Raw genomic sequence first — 18,047 nt, 5'->3', positions numbered from 1 at the left:
GTGGTAGAGTACATGCCCAGTATCTATGTAAATCTAAATTCCAGCTCTGACACACTATGTCCACTGAGCACTGCTGGTTGTAGCTCTGGTGGATTCCAAGCACTAAATCATCAATCTTACATTTGCTAACATCAGAGGGAATAACCCAGCCCCCTCAGTTCTGCTGGGTAAATTTTTTTTTTTTTTTTTTGCTTTGTGTTTGGGCCACACCTGACAGTGCTCAGGTCTTACTCCTGCTGACTCTGTGTTCACAGACCCATAATGGTGCTGGAGACTGAACCTGGGCTAGCTGTGTGCAAGGCAAGTGCCTTACTCACTATACCATTAATTTTTTTTAATGTGATGCAGCCATTGCTGCAGTTTGTGTTCATGAGCCATATCAAGTGTGAGCCACCAGTGGTGTGCCTCGCTGTCAACATGTTAAAGATTAATTTATCGTTAGTTTAACCATATATATGCATTTAATCAGTTGCTGAGTATAGAACTTTTATTTTGTTATTGTTTTGTGATGCCAGGGATTAAACCCAGAGCCTCATGCTTACAAGGCAGGTATATCTGTCACCACTATATCCTTCCACCTCAAAAATTTTTGGAATTTTTATGCATTTTTTTGGGGGGGGTGAGTGGGGATGTCACACCTAGCAATACTTAGGGTTTACTCCTGGCTCTGCAATCAGAAATTACTCTTGACGGTGCTGGGGGACCATATGGGGTGCCGGGGATCAAACGTGGGTCAGCTGCGTGTAAAGCAGACACCTTACCCGCTGTATTATTGTTCTGGCCCCTGTTTCTGTAGATTTTTTTTTAAAAAATTGGGGGGGCCTACCCTCAAGTAGTGCTCAGGGAACTACTCCTGGCAGTGCTCAAGTAACTATTTCTGGTAGTGCTCAAGGGTCTATTCTTGACAGTGCTCAAGGGATCCTGTCGTGCTAGGGATCAAAACTGAACGTTATGCCCAGACCTTTACATGAGAAGCATGTACTCAGGCCTTTTTTTTTTTTTTTTAAGGTAAATGATGAATACTTTCTTTTACTTAGACTCGCTTCTTGATCTCTTTGGTGACTTTATTTGATCTCAAATAGAATCTTCTTATTATGTTCTATGCTTTTTAAATTGTTTTTTTCCTTACAGCTTGTAATGGAATATTGTTTAGGATCTGCTTCAGATTTACTCGAAGGTAGGTTTCCTTTTTATTACTAAATAACATAATATTAACGAGAAAATAATTCAGTCAGATTTCTTAAACAGTGCTAGTATTAATTAAGAATCTTTGCAGGAATAGTAAAATCCTTAGCCTTTACTAGATTCTCAGCATGGTATATGTTAAATGTTATGCAATTGCACAAAATAGGTGAATTTTCTTTCTTATGACTGAGCAAAAAGTGTTTTTCTGTATCTTTGTCATTCAACTTGATCTTTTCTGTTAAGAATGAAGATATGTAAGAATAAAAGAATAAGTTTTTTGTTTCTTCTATTTTTATAATCACAAAATAATTATTAAATGCTAATTGTAGATAAATTGGGTGTAAACCCTTTTACAGACACGTTAAGCATTTATTAGTTACCTACCTAAAGTTCAGTAGCCTTGTTCATTATCTCAGAAAACAAATCCCTTCTTGCTAAATGTTTTAATCTATTGCCCCATGTATTAGGCATATATTTATTATTTTAAACAAAAGTATTCTATAAAATAAATTCTTTTTTTAATTTTAGTTCACAAAAAGCCATTGCAAGAAGTGGAAATAGCAGCAATTACACATGGTGCTCTCCAGGGATTAGCTTACTTACATTCTCATACCATGATCCATAGGTAAGCACTTTGAAAATTATTAATATATTTACAAGGAATTGATTTGTTGGATTTGTTAACCCTGAAAAGCTAAAGCCAAATACTCTTATTTCAAAATCGTGTATTGTTCTCTGGCCCCCCCACTCTAATATACAGGAGTCAGCGACCTCATTGGCTCCCCAACTCCTGAGAGGGAGCCACCTGCAAGCCAGTAAATGTTCCTTAGTTGGAAATGTTCTCTGTCCTGCTGTCTTTTTTGTGCTGAGGAAGGAAGGATATATAATTCAGGGGAAAACTAGAAGTTCTAGGAGCGGGATAAAGCGGGGTGTGCCCTGGTGGTCATCTGCACAGGTCACCACCAGCTACTTTTTGCTGATTAGCTGCCACCTTCACCCAAGCTGAATTCCAAACTCAGATTTGGCTCTGAACTGATTGCCAAGGATCAACCTTGGGTTGACTGTGTGCAAGGCAAGCAACCTACCCTCTGTACTCTCTCTCCAGCCCCACTGCTTTTTTTTTTTTTTACTATTTTGTCTTCTCTTTTAGAAAGTTGACACTATATATTTATTAAGTTTCTGGGGGGTTTTTTGTTCTCCTATTTGAATCTAAGTTCTAGTCCCAGTTGCTTAATTATTTTGTTATTTTCCATATTTTATAAATTTTTATTTTTATTGTTTTCAACACAGTCTAATGAAAGTAAGAGAAGTAATTTTCATTATTCTTTAAACCAGAGATATCAAAGCAGGAAACATTCTTCTAACAGAACCGGGCCAGGTGAAACTTGCTGACTTTGGGTCTGCTTCCATGGCATCTCCTGCCAATTCTTTTGTGGGAACACCATATTGGTAAGAATCATTTTATCTAAAATTGATCCTCGTAATTAAGATGGCAATATATTTAAACATTGTGCCTTTTTCAGATTGGTTCTTTTCCCTAGAAATACTATTCAGAACATTTACCTTCAAGTATAGTTAATCTGAAATACATATTCAGAGTACTTCTCTGTGTCTCTTAACTGTTTTTATTTCCACCCTCGATATCTTTCCTACTTTCATTGATATCAGATGAAATGGAATAAAACTTTTAAAAATTGAAGTGGGTAGAAATGCTAAAAGAAAATTCACATTTTCTTGTCACTTATATTTTCTGTGTGTTCTTTAGATTAAGAGTGCCTGAACTCTGGTTGATGATCTGGAGTTGTTTCGTTTTCTCTTCTTATATTTTGTTTTGGAGATTTCCACTATACATCAAAGTAAACAATTGTGATTATATTTTATATAGTAGTCACTTGGCCCAGCAACATACCTATAATCAGTCACGTTTTGTGTTTTTAATCCTCTCTCACCGCCCCTTATTTTTAGATAACCGACTTTATTCCATAAATAATTCATTATTACTGTCAGCAACTTTGAAGGGAATAATTTTCCTCATCTTCACAATTCTATTTGTCTTCTCTTTTTTGTGCAAACTGAGGGTGCTAACCTAGGTCTGCTGTGTCTTCAATTTCCACCTTCCTTTCAAATATTCTTTCTCTTTCTTTATCACGGTCCGGTCACGGTCCTCCCGTTGTTCATCGATTTGCTCAAGCGGGCCCAGTAACGTCTCCATCATGAGACTTGTTGTTACTGTGTTTGGCATATCGAATACATCACGAGTAGCTTGCCAGGCTCTGCCGTGCGGGCGAGATACTCTCGGTAGCTTGCCGGGCTCTCCGAGAGGGGCGGAAGAATCGAACTCAGGTCGGCCATGTTGGCCGCTTGTAAGGCAAATGCCCTACCGCTGTGCTATCGCTCCAGCCCCTCTTTCTTTATATAAGAAAGATATGAGAAATCTATATATTTATATGAGATTTTTTGGGAAAGACTTCCTGCCCATCTTGAACAGTACAGTGATGCATTGCTCTGGGGTCTAAATCTAAAGCAACACCAAAAGGACATTTTGAAATGAGAGCGTTTTGTTTCTGAAAAATAATGAAGAGTCAAGGTGTGAACACTTTGTAGTGCCCCAGTCATCTCCCTTCTGTTCCTTCTACTGCTTAAATTTTCTTCACAAATATCTTCCCTCTTTCTTTCCCCACCCCACCCCCTTTGGGGAGAAGCGGGAGGGCAGCACACCCCCAGTGTGGTGTCTGGGATAGAAATAGGGTCTCCTACGGGCTGGACAAGTGCCTTAGCCCCTGTATTTCTGTACTTTCTCTCTGGCCCTCCCTTCCTTTTTCTTTCTAATGTAGAATTCTAAATCAAATTATTATCATAGGGACACATTAACATGTTGCATGCATCGAAGAATGAAGCCAGATTTCTTACAGAAATTAATTCTGACCTGACTGAAATATCCATAAGGACTGGCTTTGCTAATTGGGTTATGTGGTAGTATTGTCATTTAATGACAAGTTGGAGAAATAATTCTACAACCCTAAGTTTAAGTATCTTTAAAGCACATGCACAGGGCCAGAGTTTTGGTAGAGGGGTAAGTCATTATTCGTCTTAACACCTGGTTGATCTTGGTTTTATCTGTGGAACTACACATGGTCCCTCAAGTCCTGCCAGTAGTGATTCCCAAGCACAGCCAGATTTTACCCCAAAACCCAAAATAAATAATAAAGCAATATACACAGTAGTATGTATGTACAGAGAGTGTATGTAACATTAAATTTCTTATGTGTGTGTATTGGTAGGGGATTGGAGGGAGAGAGCAGGAGAGAGAGTGTGTATCGGAGTTATTAAATTTTTTTTCTGCCTGCCTGCCTGCCTGCCTTCTTCCTTCATTCTTTTCCATCCTTTTTTCTCTCTCCCTCTCATCAGGGCCAAACCCCAGCCTCATGTGTAAGGAATGTACTCTGCCACTGAGCTATACTCTCAGCCAGTGCAACTGTTACTTTTTTTTTTTATATTTAGATACCAATTCAATGTACAGAGGGACAGATACACGAGGTTTGTTTGTTTTTTTAACTTATTGAAGGTAAATAAAACTTTTTAAGTTACAAAACACTCTTTGTTACCAAAAATTTCGTGTGTAGAATAGTAGTTCTAAAAAGAATCATCATCCCCTCTTAAAAAACGAATGCTGTGAGCAAATATTTCTTTCTTTTTTATTTGCAAATATTTCTATATGATTCACCTCTTGAAATAAATGAAGTTTTTTTTAAAAAAATATTAGTTATTAAAAGACCTTGAAAGCTCGGCAATAAAAATCAGAATTTCTTGTTTACCTTTTTTTGGTTTCAACTTTTAGACCACACCTTGTTGTACTAAGAAATTACTCTTGGCTCTGTGCTCAGGTATCACTTCTGGTAGTGTGTGGGGATCATGGGATGCCAGGAATGGAATCTGGGTGATTGTTTTCCTTTCTAGTAAAGGTAAAGGTAAAGGCCCTCCCGTTGATCATCGATTTGCTCGAGCGGGCCCAGTAACGTCTCCATTGGAGACTTTGTTGTTACTGTGTCTGGCATATCGAATACTCTCGGTAGCTTGCCGGGCTCTCCGAGAGGGGCGGAGGAATCGAACTCGGGTCGGCCATGTTGGCCGCTTGTAAGGCGAACGCCCTACCCGCTGTGCTATCGCTCCAGCCCATTCCTTTCTAGTAATTTCCCAAATTTTCTTCAATATCTTAAAGAACACATTTTTAAAAAATTAAAAATTTTAATTTTATTAGTGAATCACCGTGGGATACAGTTACAGACTTCCAAACTTCCGTGCTTGTGTTTCAGTCATACAATGGTTGAGTACCCATTTTATGACTGTGCCTCCACCAGTGCCCATTTTCCACCACCAGTGGTCCAGGATCCCTCCCACCACCCCCACCCCGTCCCGTCCACCCCACCCCACCTCTGTGGCAGGGCATTCCCTTTGGTCGTAAAGAACACATTTTAAATACACTGTAGTTGACAATTGAAAATTTGCTTAATTTACATCTTCGTTCATTTTATATATAATATTTTTGGAACAAAGGAATTATGTGCATGTTTACTTAAATTTTAATTTTTATGTACTTTGTACTTATGTATATATAGTCTTTGTTTCTGTATACGCACACACACACACTGTGGTGCTTTGTGATTATTTAGAAAAGGTCAGAAATTATTCTCAATATATGTTGCGCTTCACATTAAATACAGTGTTAAGTATAAGGACAAGTACTATCAATAATGTCAAATTCAGGCCATAGAGATGCGTACATGCATGTGAAAGCCTGCCTGAGGTTTCATCCCTAGTGCATGGTCACCCAAACATCACTGAGTATAATCCAGTAAACAAATTAAAAGGTCAAATCTTTAGTTCTTGACAATTTTCATTTTATCATCAAGACAACTGTAAATTTGATAATTGTGTGATTAAATTGTGAATTGTTCTAACTGCCTTTGTCATGAAATCCTATTATTATAGGACTGACAAACTGGTATCCAGTCTTAGTTGTTATGGCAGAGTTTTTTTTGCTTAAAACAAAGGGAATGAATTTGTCACTTCAAGGAAAACAGTAGGTGATAGTCATTACCCCTGATAAAATTCAATTGTTCAACCAAATGATAAAAATTTTTAGTGGGATCCTGAAACCAGAATATTTGAGAACTGCTGCTTGTGAAGATATAAACAAGTCCTAAATCTACAAGTTTGGTTAGGTACAGAATACAGTACCATTCTGGGTCATTCTTTCTATTAGATGCAGTTTTGTGATCATGACAGGTGTTGAGAATGATCATGACATGTATCCTACCTAAAATGCATGTATATCCCTTTATTAAGAATCTTATGTTCTATGTTTGCCACTCAATGCCTCTTTTGCTGATCACAACACCCAAAAGGAGAGAGAGAACAAAAGGGAATGCCCTGCCACAGTGGCGGGGGGTGGGGGGATGAGGTGGGGAGGGATATTATCCTGGTGGTGGAAAATGGGCACTGGTGGAGGGATGGGTATTTGATCATGGTATGACCGAAATCCAAGCACAAAAATTTGTAAATCTACAACTGTACCTCATGGTGTTTCACTAATAAAAAATAAATTAAAAAAAAAAAGAATCTTATGTTCCGAGATATTGTCTGAAATTGCTTTCAGAGATAGTATCTGGAATTTACACAAGTATTCTCCATATAGATGGTTATTGTGTTTTTAAAGAATAGTGCCTTGCACATGACCCCAAATCCCCAAATCCATTTGGTCATCCCCAGTACCGCATATGGTCCCCCAAGTACAGCAGTAGTAATACATAAGTACAGAAATTTGAATTAAGCCCTGAGTACAACAAGTGTGACTTCAAAAGAAAAAACAAAATCAAGAATAGCATACTTTTTTTGACTTTGATATTTTATTTTAGGATGGCCCCAGAAGTAATTTTAGCCATGGATGAAGGACAATATGATGGCAAAGTAGATGTATGGTCTCTTGGAATTACATGTATTGAACTAGGTAAGTATTGTTCTTTATTATTCTGGAATAAGTTTTGTCATTTTATCACAATTTCTATAGCAGTGTGCCACTGTCCTCCTGTTCATCAGTTTGCTCGAGCGGGCACCAGTAACATCTCCATTATGAGACTTGTTACTGTTTTTGGCATATTGAATATGCCACAGGGGGCTTACCAGGCTCTGTCATGTGGGCAGGATACTCTCGATAGCTTGCCTGGCTCTCTTAGAGGGGCGGAGGAATCGAACCCGGGTTGGCCACGTGCAAAGCAAACGTCCTACCCACTGTGGTATCATTCCAGCGATATTTCTATATCCAAGTTATAATATATGATATTTGTTTCTTTTGCTTTTTTGGGTCATACCCAGCAATGCTTAGGGGTTACTCCTGCCTCATGCACTCAATAATTACTCCTGACGGTGCTTGGGACCATATGGGATGCCGGGGATGGCCGCGTGCAAAGCAAACGCCTTACTCTCTGTACTATCGCTCCAGTCCCAATATATGATATTTCTATATCAAGTTATGACTTTTTGTGTGTTACTAAATGAAGCAATAAATCCCTTTAGGTTTTTACTCTAGTTTTCTGGGGTGTGTGTGTGTGTGTGTGTGTGTGTCTGTGTCTCAGTTAAATTTTCTTTAGACATAAAATTAGATTTAAAATAATTTTCTTCTGAATATTTAAACTATTTGGGTCTAACATTAAATATATAAAATTTATTACTAGATTTACCATATATAGAATGTTTGTAAAATATTTATAAGTTTTTTGAAATTTCATTAATTTATGATTTGTAATTGAATTACTGTGAGATAGACCCTCACAAAGCAGATCATTAGGTTTCAGTCATACAGTGTTCTAACACCCATCCATCTATTAGTGTACATTTCCCAGCACCAGTGTCCCCCAGTTTCCCTCCCATCACCCCCACCCACCCCCCCACTTTTCTTCTCTCCTTTTCTCCACCCTCTCCCCCTCTCCCTCCCTCTTTCTCTGGTCCCCGTTCCTTCTGGGCATTGTAGTTTGTAAATACAGATACCGAAAGGTTATCATGTATATCCCTTTACCTACTTTTAACATTAAGTTCTTGTCCAGAGTGATCATTTCCAACTATTATTGTCATACTGGTCCCTTCTCTATCTTACCTACCCTCTGCCCCCCGTCATACACTTGTGGTAGATTCCAACCATTGACCAGTACTCCTAGCCCCTCTTTTCTCTGATCTTGGATATTAGTCTTCTGCTATATATTTTTTATATAATACAAAGCATTCTTAAATTTTTATGTATATTTAAATATCCTAAATTTAGGATATCCTAAATTTATGTACCCTAAATCTATGATGCTTATTAAGTGTGAAAATTAGAAGTTAATCTGCATATCATAGTGTAGCAATTTTGAATTTGTGCAGGCATCTTACTCAGTTGCTGTAAATGTAGCTATGCTTAAGGCACAGTGATTATTGTAGCTTTTTGATTCCTGCTGTAAGTGCATCAGGAGAGTAATGGAACTATCGCTATAATTGAAGATGGTGATCATCATCTTGCTCCTTATCCCCCAGACTTTCTCCTACCAAGTAATATCTTTTTCTTTTTCTTTTTCTATTAAAAATATTCTGTTAAATTTCATCTAAGGGTCAAAGAGAGGGTACAGCAGATAAGGCATTTGCTTTGTTTGCAGCTCATGCAGGTTCACATATGGTTCCCAGTGCCCTGTAGGAGAGATACTTGAACACAGAGCCATGAGTAAACCCTGAATATAGTCAGGTGTGGCCCCAGACAAGAAAAACAAAAACAAAAATTCATGTAAACGTGGGAAATAATGGAGCTGGAGAGATGATACAGCAGGTAAGGTATTTGCCTTGCATGCAGCTGACCTAGGTTCGATCCCCAGCATCCCATTCGGTCCCCCCTGAGCACCATCAGGTGTCCCAGAACAAAAAAAAATAAAGGTGGGAAATATTTGGAGTATTTAATTGAACCTTTCTGGGAATGACCAAAGGTTGAAAGTAACATGTTAAAAGTAAAACCCGCGCCTGGAGCGATAGTACAGTGATTACCAACACAAGTTCAATCCCTAGCATTCCATATGGTCCCCCAAGCACCGCCAGTTATAATTCTTGATTGCAGAGCCAGGAGTAACCCCTGAGCATCACTGGGTGTGACCCAAAAAGAAAAAAAGTAGAACCCATGTTTCAGTAATAGGGACCATATGGGGTGCTAGGGATTGAATCCAGATCAGCCTTGTGCGAGACAAGTGTCCTACCCATTTTAATATCTCTCTGGCCCCTCAACATTCTTTTCTGATAAGAGAAAGAGCTGGTTAGAGCTGGGGTGCATACTTACTTTCAGGAACCCAATTTCAGATTCAATTCCATTATTACATGGTTCCTCAGGCACTGTCAGGAGCTACTCTGAAGCACCACTGGGTGTGGTCCCCAAACAGGAGAAAAATATTCCTTTCAATAAATTGGGAATAGGAGGAATATGCAACATAATAAAGGTTATATGTGAAAAAACTCATAGCTAACATACTTGTGAAAAACTGAAAGTTGGGGTCAGAGATCATACAAGGGTTAAGGCACTTCCCTTCAATGTCAACACTAGTTTACTCACCAACACTGAGTACAGTCTTCTGAATAATACCAGGAGTGATCACTGAGCCCAGACTTAGGAATAGCCTCTGAACACTGCTGGGTGTAGCCAGAGAGGTAGTACTGGCCGTCTCTGCTGGTGATAGTTGGCCAAGCAGTGATAGGCCTCATGAGGTGCTCCGACTCAGAAATGCAGTACTGCTCAAGGTCTGGCCATGCTCAGGAAGCACATTAACTTGGGTCCTGGTGCATGCTCAGTATGCCCTCCAACTCTTTGCACTCCCTGGCACTTCAATAGATCTTTTTTGATGGGAGGATGATTGTGGACCTTGGTGGTGGATGTGGAAGTTATTATGCATATTATGTAGAAGTGTAAAGCTAAACTCCTAAAATCTATAATAGAGTAAATTAATTTTAAAAGTCCAAGGAGCATAGGGTACAGGGTTCAGTGGTAGAGAACCTGCTTCAAATGTGAGGCTGTGAGCAACAACTCTGTGATTCCTGGCAAAAACTGCCATTGAGTGAGTGTGCCTTATATCAAAAAGCAAGGGAAGAGGAATTTTTTTTTTTTTTAACGTAGAGACACAGCATTTTAAAAATCATTTTGTCTGGCCAGCATTGATTACATGGCCTGATTTCAAAACAGAGAAGACCATATAAGGGGGGAAAAAAATTACAGGCCAATATCCATGATAAGTATAGATTTAGAAATTCAGTGAAATATAGCAGACCAAATTGAACACTATAATCACCATAATCAAATAGCACAGCGAGTAGGGCGTTTGCCTTGTGTGCGGCCAACCCAGGCTGACCCCCGTTCGATTCCTCCGCCCCTCTTGGATAGCCCAACAAGCTACCGAGAGTATTGCGCCTGCACGGCAGAGCCTAGCAAGCTACTCGTGACATATTCGATATGCCAAAAACAGTAACAAGAAATCTCACAATAGAGACGTTACTGGTGCCCACTCGAGCAAATTGATGAACAGTGGGAGGACAGTGCCACATTAATGTGACATATGACATTAACAAAATAAAGGTTAAAAATAATGTATGTGGGCTTGAGTGATAGCACAGCGGGTAGGGCGTTTTCTTTGCATGTGGCCAACCCAGGTTCAATTCCCAGTATCCCATATCGTCCCCCGAGCACTGCCAGGAGTGATTCCTGAGTGCATGAGCCAGGAGTAACCCCTATGCATTGCCAGGTGTGACCCAAAAAGCAAAAAAATAATAAAAATAATAATAATAATATACATGAATAAAAGGGCTCAGGATATGGCCCAGCTATAGAGTACATGCCTTACATATGTGAGGACCTTTTTTGTTTTGTTTTGGGGCCACAACCAGCATTGCACAGGGCTTACTCTTAGCTCTGCACTCAGGAATCACTCCTGACAGTGCTTGAGGGACCATATGGAGTGCCAGGGATCAAACCCAGGTCAGACATATGCAACATAAGTGCCTTACCTACTACAGTATCTCTTCAGCACCTGTGAAGAATTCCTTGCACTGTGCAAAAATAAATCATGAACAAGAGGAGTCAAAAATACTGCTCAAAGGAGTGAAGCACATGTCTGGCATGTACAAAGCCCTGAATTCAATCCCTGGCACCACATGACCCTCCATTACCACCATATATAACCTATAAGTGCTATATTGCTAGCTAGCATCACTCTCAATGGTGAAAAACTAGATTCTGCTAAGATCAGGAACTAGACAAGGAGTCCTAGTCTAGCTACCTTAATTCAATGTAATTTGAAGTTTTATCCGGAACAATGTTTCAATAAATGGTGTTGAGAAATTAAATAGGCATATGCCGAAGTATGAAATGATGCCACCATTTTGTATCACATACAAAAATCAGTTCAAAAGATACTTTTAGAGACATATTCATGAATACACTTGAGAAAGAATTACAAGATAATAAAGAATAGGAACTCTATCTTATTTGTAGCTTTTAGGAATACACTAAAGAATTGAGACCAAAACCTGTCACATTTTCTTTTTTGGTGATTTTATGTTTTTTTTTTTTAAACTAAAATGGTTTGTGGACACAGATCTGTGGTTTGTGGACACGGTCACGGTCCTCCCGTTGTTCATCAATTTTTTTCAAGCGGGCCCAGTAACGTCTCCATCGTGAGACTTGTTACTGTGTTTGGCATATCGAATACATCACGGGAACCTTGCCAGGCTCTGCCGTGCAGGTGAGATACTCTCAGTAGCTTGCCGGGCTCTCCAAAAGGGACAGAGGAATCGAACTCGGGTCAGCCATGTTGGCTGCTAGTAAGGCAAATACCCTACCGCTGTGCTATCGCTCCAGCCCAGTTTGTGGACACAGATCTAATGAATCATTCTTTAGGACTCCTTGTCAAATTTGGATATTTGGAATGTTGATGAAGTCACTGGGATATTCATACGTTGACGTCCTAAGCATGGGGTGTCAGAACCCAAGTAGAAGAGGAAGATGACAACACAGGGAAATATTGTTATATAAATATCAGAATCTTATGAAGATGTCAGTCTTTATTTTTGTTTGGGGCCACACCCAACCCAAGTGCTGTACCCAACTCAGTACTCAGGAGTTGTTCCCAGTGGTGCTTGGGTCACCATGTGGTGCCAGGGGTGAAACCCACACCTTATCCAGCATACTAAGCTATTTTGATAACCCCAGTGTCCATCTTTGGGATTGACCTGCTACAGTGGCAATGCCTGATCAAAAGGAAGCGGATATCTCTTGAGTACTGATGAGGTGTATTTGCTGCAGAAAAGGCACTAAGTTTGGGTTGAGTATTAGAAGCTTTATGGGTAAAGTGAACATACCCCCACTACCTCCACTACCCAGCCGCTACCATGCTCCAGGACGCCTTCTGGACGCTCTGGCCAAGACTCCAGGTAAACGGAACTCTGTGGCCTTGGACTCCAGGCTCAACGGACCCAGGAACAGACATCCTCTGCCTGCTCCACCAATCTCTGGAGACCAAGGGATTAAAATCAGAAGACCCACCCTATGCTGCCCTGTCTGCTTCCACCAACTTCTGGCAACCCAGGGATTACATACAGAAGACCCACCTTACCAGTACCAGATAAATACCTCATCAGCAGGCCTCCACTACCCCCACTACCCAGCCGCTGCCATGCTCCACGATACTTTCCGGATCACAAAGCAGCAGCGCGACACAGCATAAGACACTTAATACTCATCTTCCAAGTTTACTGCACCATATTTGAAAGGATTCAAATATGGTTTGAATCATGGGAACACTTGCAAGGGCGATTAGAGGCCGCCCTAAAAACCTCTGTTCTTCTTGGAGAGCCTGGCAAACTACTGAGAGTATTCCGCCCGCATGGCAGAGCCTGGCAAGCTATCTGTGGCTTATTCAATATGCCAAAACCAGTAAATACAATGGGTCTCATTCCCCTGACCCTGAAAAAGCCATCAATATGGCAGCATTAAGAAGGATGAGGAAGGAAAGGCTGATAAAATCTGAAGGCTGAACTAGGCTGCCAAAGGAAGAAGGACAAAAATGACTGTATTTTCAATGCATGTACACTGGCATCGGATGCATCCATCAAGGACCTGATGATATAAGCGCGAAAGATCAAGTGCGACATCATTGGTCTGACCGAGACAGGAAGGCATCAATCACTAAAGAAGAACTTTCCTCGGAACATGTAACAAAAGAGGCATCGGTGGTGTTGGTGTCCTTGTCAACACAAACTTGGCCATAAGCATTTATTCATTTGAATGCCTAACAATCCGAATTGGACGATTACACTTGAATAGATGTGGCTCACTGCCGGCAGTTTCTATCATCGTTGTCTACGCACCAACATCCAATTATGATGAAGGAGAAATTGAGAAGTTCTTCATGAAGCTGGAGAAGTTCTCTATAAAGAAGAGAACTTCTTTATAAACACACCTTCTACAAGAATATATTTGGAATGTTGATGGAGTCACTGAGATATTCATTCATTGAATATACATTCCAAATATATTCTTTATAAACACACCTTCTGCAAGATCATTGTCGATGATTTTAATGCCAAGATAAGACCGAAAGATTAGCTGAAGAACTTCACATTGGGACCCATACCTAGAATGAAACGAACAGGGTGAGAGACTGAGTTCATCTTGTCGACCAAGACCATCCATGGTAACTCACAATTCCAGAGGGCCGAATCTAAACGTTAGACATAGGACTCTCCTGGTGGATGGTTCCACAACGAAATTGACCACATCATATTCAGTCGACGGTTTTGCCTGACCGATGTTGCTGTTGTCCCAAAATTCTAAACGGGATCAGACCACTGTCTCCTTCATGCAAAATTCTACTTCATAGAGCGGGGAGAAAGGGCTGCAAAGTTTAAGAAGAGAACTCCCAGAACGACCACCAACTGGGAGCTCTTTGGCACTATTGCTGCAACATGGGAAGATGCCATTGTTGACATCATTGACGAGGAATACGATCAACTGGTTCAGCACCTCCATGATTGTGCGAGGAATGCCGAGAGAGATAGCCACAAAAAGATGCCTGTCTTCGAAAACTCTTGAGCTCATTCGCCAACATGGTTTGGCACAAGCCTCAGGCAACCACAAGCAAATGCCCGAGCTCACAAAGCAGTGCAGAGAAGCGATAAAGGAAGACCTCAAAGAGAGAAGAGCAGCAGTGCTGGCTGATGCTGCAGAAGCCGGGAAAAGCATTCGCAGTGCCCGCCTGTCCTTCGCCAACTATAAAACCAAGATGACTGCCCTCCGACGTCCTGATGGATATATCACATCTTCCAGAAGGGCAATGGAGAAAATTATCCATGACTTCTACTGGGATCTCTTCGACAGCCATGTCCACCTTCCCACATAACAAATTTCGCAGGATGGTTATGTCATTCCCAATGTTCTCCCTTCTGAAATCCAACACGCCATTTCATCGGTAAAGAAGTGAACGGCACCCGGCCCAGACAAGGTCAGACCAGAACACCTGAAGAACCTGGCATCAGTACTCATCAATACACTGGCTCAGCTCCTCTCACGCTACCTGTCTAAATGTAAGTTTTCATCCCAATGGAAAACCAGCAGGACTGTACTACTGTACAAGAAGGGAGACTTCCACAACATTGGCAACTATTGCTTGATCTGTTGTCTGTCTACAACCTATTCCCTCGAGTCATCCTGAATAGGATTGGCAGAACACTAGATGAAGGACAACCAGGCGAGCAAGCCGGGTTCCAAAAAGGATTTAGCACGACCGACCATATCCACACGATAACCAAGCTCATTGAGGTTTCTCAGGAGTTCAAGATGCAGCTCTTGTTTAACGTTCATTGATTTAAAGAAGGCCTTTGATTCTGTTGAGACTGAAGTGGTCATCGAAGCCCTAGCCAAACAGGGCATTCAAACTTAATACATCAGGATGCTTCATGAGCTGCATTATGGATTCATTACCAGGATATCACCATTCTACAAGGAAGTGATCATCCATGTCAAGAGAGGGGTTCAGCAGGGTGATACTATTTCTCCAAAACTCTTCAGTGGCACCCTCGAGAACAACGACTGGAATGGGAAGGAATGGGAGTGAAGATAGATGGTCAGCAACTACACCACCTCCACTTCGCTGATGACATCGTTCTAATAACACCAAACAGCCAAGCGGCACAAGTGCTGGCCGACTTCGACCGTGAGTATGGAAAAGTCAGACTACAGCTGAAGCTCACAAAAACAATGGTTATGAGAAATGGTCTCGTTCCTGACGTTCCATTTGCTGTCAGTGGAACAAACGTCTCTGAATGCAACAGTTATGTGTACCTAGGTCGAGAAATCAACATGACGAATGACCTGGCATCTAAGTTGTGCAGGAGGAAAAGAGTGGCTTGGAACGCCTTCAAGAGCATTGAAATAGCTAAGAGGATAAAGAGCCTCCAGCTCCGGGCATATCTCTTTGATTCCACTGTTCTTCCTGCATTAACATACGCCATAGAGACCTGGGCCCTACGAAAACAGGATGAGAGCGCTATTTGGGTCTCCCAAAGAGGAATCGAAAGAGCTATGCTTGGAGTATCATGCTTCACTCAAACGAGAGAAAGAATCTGGAGTTCCGACCTCTATGGACGATCAAGAATCAGGGACGCTGTCTCATTTGCTAAGGCGTTGAAAATCAGATGGGCTGGATACGTAATGAGATTTGGAGACGACTGCTAGACTAGAGCCATTACCAACTGAATTCCACGGGACGTCAAAAGATTGCGTGGCCTCCCACCTATGAATTGGACAAACTTCTTCATCAAGACTCTATATAGTGATTTATAATGAGGATTCAGAACTTCAGAGGGAAATGGAGGGAGTATCTGCCTAGCAGAACAGTGAAAAAAGATGAAAGTCTGGTTACACACAGGCAATCAGTAGATTCAAAAATATAACAAGGGCAAGAAAAGCAAGGTTTTTCATTGTCACAGAAGAATGTTACAAATTATGGAAGAAAAGCAGGAATAAAGGGTATGTTACTGGGTTAGGGGCTGGAGTGATAGCACAGCAGGTAGGGCGTTTGCCTTGCACGCGGCCAACCCGGGTTTGATTCCCAGCATCCCATATGGTTCTCTGAGCACCTCCAGGAGTAATTCTTGAGTGCAGAGCCAGGAGTAACCCCTGTGCATCGCCAGGTGTGACCCTAAAAGCAAAAAAAGGGGGGGGGATATGTTACTGGGTTATATTGAAATCGAGGGACTCACTGTCTTTCAATAAATGTAAGCATTCAATTTGCATAAGAGTGTGAATGTATATGTTGTGTACACATTGTTCTCTAGTAAATGAGGGAATCTAAAAGCAGCAGTACTGCAGTAAACAATACATTTATCTGTTGCCACAGCTCCATGAAGAAATAGTAGATCCATTTTCTAAAGTAAAGAAAGTACAAGATAAGCTGGAAACATCTTAGTGTTCCAGAATAAGAAAGTGATTTCGGAATAAAGGTTCCTTGTCCAAAAAGGATTAAAGCTAGCATAACAAAGGTTCTTACTTAGTAGTAGGTCCAGAGAAATCGTGTAATGGGTGAAACTCATAATTTGCATACAGGAGAACTGGATTCTGCCTCCAGGTGCACATGGTCTCCCGACCACTGAGTCAAGAGTAGTCCCTGAGTATTGGCACTTATGCCCTCCTTTCCCACCAAAGAATCATAGTAGTAGATTATAATTTATTAATCTAAACCTATTAGTTCTATAAATAAAAATTTCATGAGTGAAAATAAAACAGGCATGTATATGTATATAGTCAGAGTGCCTTCTCACAAAAAACTTAAAAAATTACAAAAGAGAAAAGAGAAACTTTACCATATGTCTGGCAGACACAGCCTCTAGTGATCAAAGTGAGCACCATTAATAACAAGACAGCTTGAAATCTTACCCAGCCTCGTAGGATACAGTGTGGAAAATACATTCATTTCTGTGAATTTCTTGCCAATAATATATAACCCAGTTTAAACGTAGGATAAATGCAAATTGAGGGACATTCAAGAATCTTAAAATTGCCACAGTTAATAACTTCAAATTTAACCTTAAGTTTCTAGAAAGAGAAAAATCTAATTCAAACCAAAATCACCAGAGGAGGGGTAGGGAAAAGACCATCACAGAAATCAACTAGTAAGAAATAGAAAAGCAAGAGACAAATCAAGAACTAGTTCTTTGAGAAAATAAAATTGATAAACTTTAACCAGGTTGATAAAGAAGAAAAATCCACAAAATGCCAGCATCAGGAATGAGATATATGGTGTGTTCATGGTTTTAAGGCATACCTAGCTCCTGCTCACTCCTAACAGTGCTTAGGGAGATCACATGTGGTACTAGGGGTTAAATTTTGATCAGCTGCACACAGGTAAGCACTTTGCCACTGTACTGTCTCTTCAGACTCTAGACATATATTTTAATGGAAAACATTTTTTTTACAGCTGAAAGGAAACCTCCTTTATTTAATATGAATGCAATGAGTGCCTTATATCATATAGCCCAAAATGAATCCCCTACACTACAATCTAATGAATGGTGAGTATTGCTAAGAGATATATTACCCAGTATTGTATAAATTAAACATTTTTTAAATGATTTTATCAAAATAATCCTGACGAAAATTTTGTTACCCAATAAAATACTAAAATGAGCTATTTTTACCCTTATTGTTTATCTTCTGTTACATCTGCTTTTAGCATTTGCATAAAACTCAGTTCAGAAATAAAGATAGGTGTTATCATTTGGAAAGAAAATAATGCTTTTCATAGAATTAT

At 40.3% G+C, this 18,047-nt stretch overlaps 1 protein-coding gene across 1 annotated transcript in view; it reads left to right on the top strand.

Annotated features, from left to right (window-relative positions):
* TAOK1 (TAO kinase 1) overlaps positions 1–18,047 on the top strand; it is a 134,835-nt gene that overhangs the window by 71,905 nt on the left and 44,883 nt on the right. The window contains exons 5-9 of the mRNA XM_056127993.1: positions 1,132–1,177; positions 1,714–1,810; positions 2,521–2,634; positions 7,101–7,192; positions 17,715–17,808. Of these exons, the coding sequence (XP_055983968.1) occupies positions 1,132–1,177; positions 1,714–1,810; positions 2,521–2,634; positions 7,101–7,192; positions 17,715–17,808 (443 nt within the window). The remainder of the gene's footprint in view (positions 1–1,131; positions 1,178–1,713; positions 1,811–2,520; positions 2,635–7,100; positions 7,193–17,714; positions 17,809–18,047) is intronic.

Source organism: Sorex fumeus, unplaced genomic scaffold (genome assembly GCF_029834395.1).
Source record: "Sorex fumeus unplaced genomic scaffold, SorFum_2.1 ptg000063l, whole genome shotgun sequence".
Lineage (NCBI taxonomy): Eukaryota > Metazoa > Chordata > Mammalia > Eulipotyphla > Soricidae > Sorex > Sorex fumeus.
The sequence above is the reverse complement of the archived record's forward strand: the minus strand, read 5'-3'. Positions and strand labels throughout refer to the sequence as shown.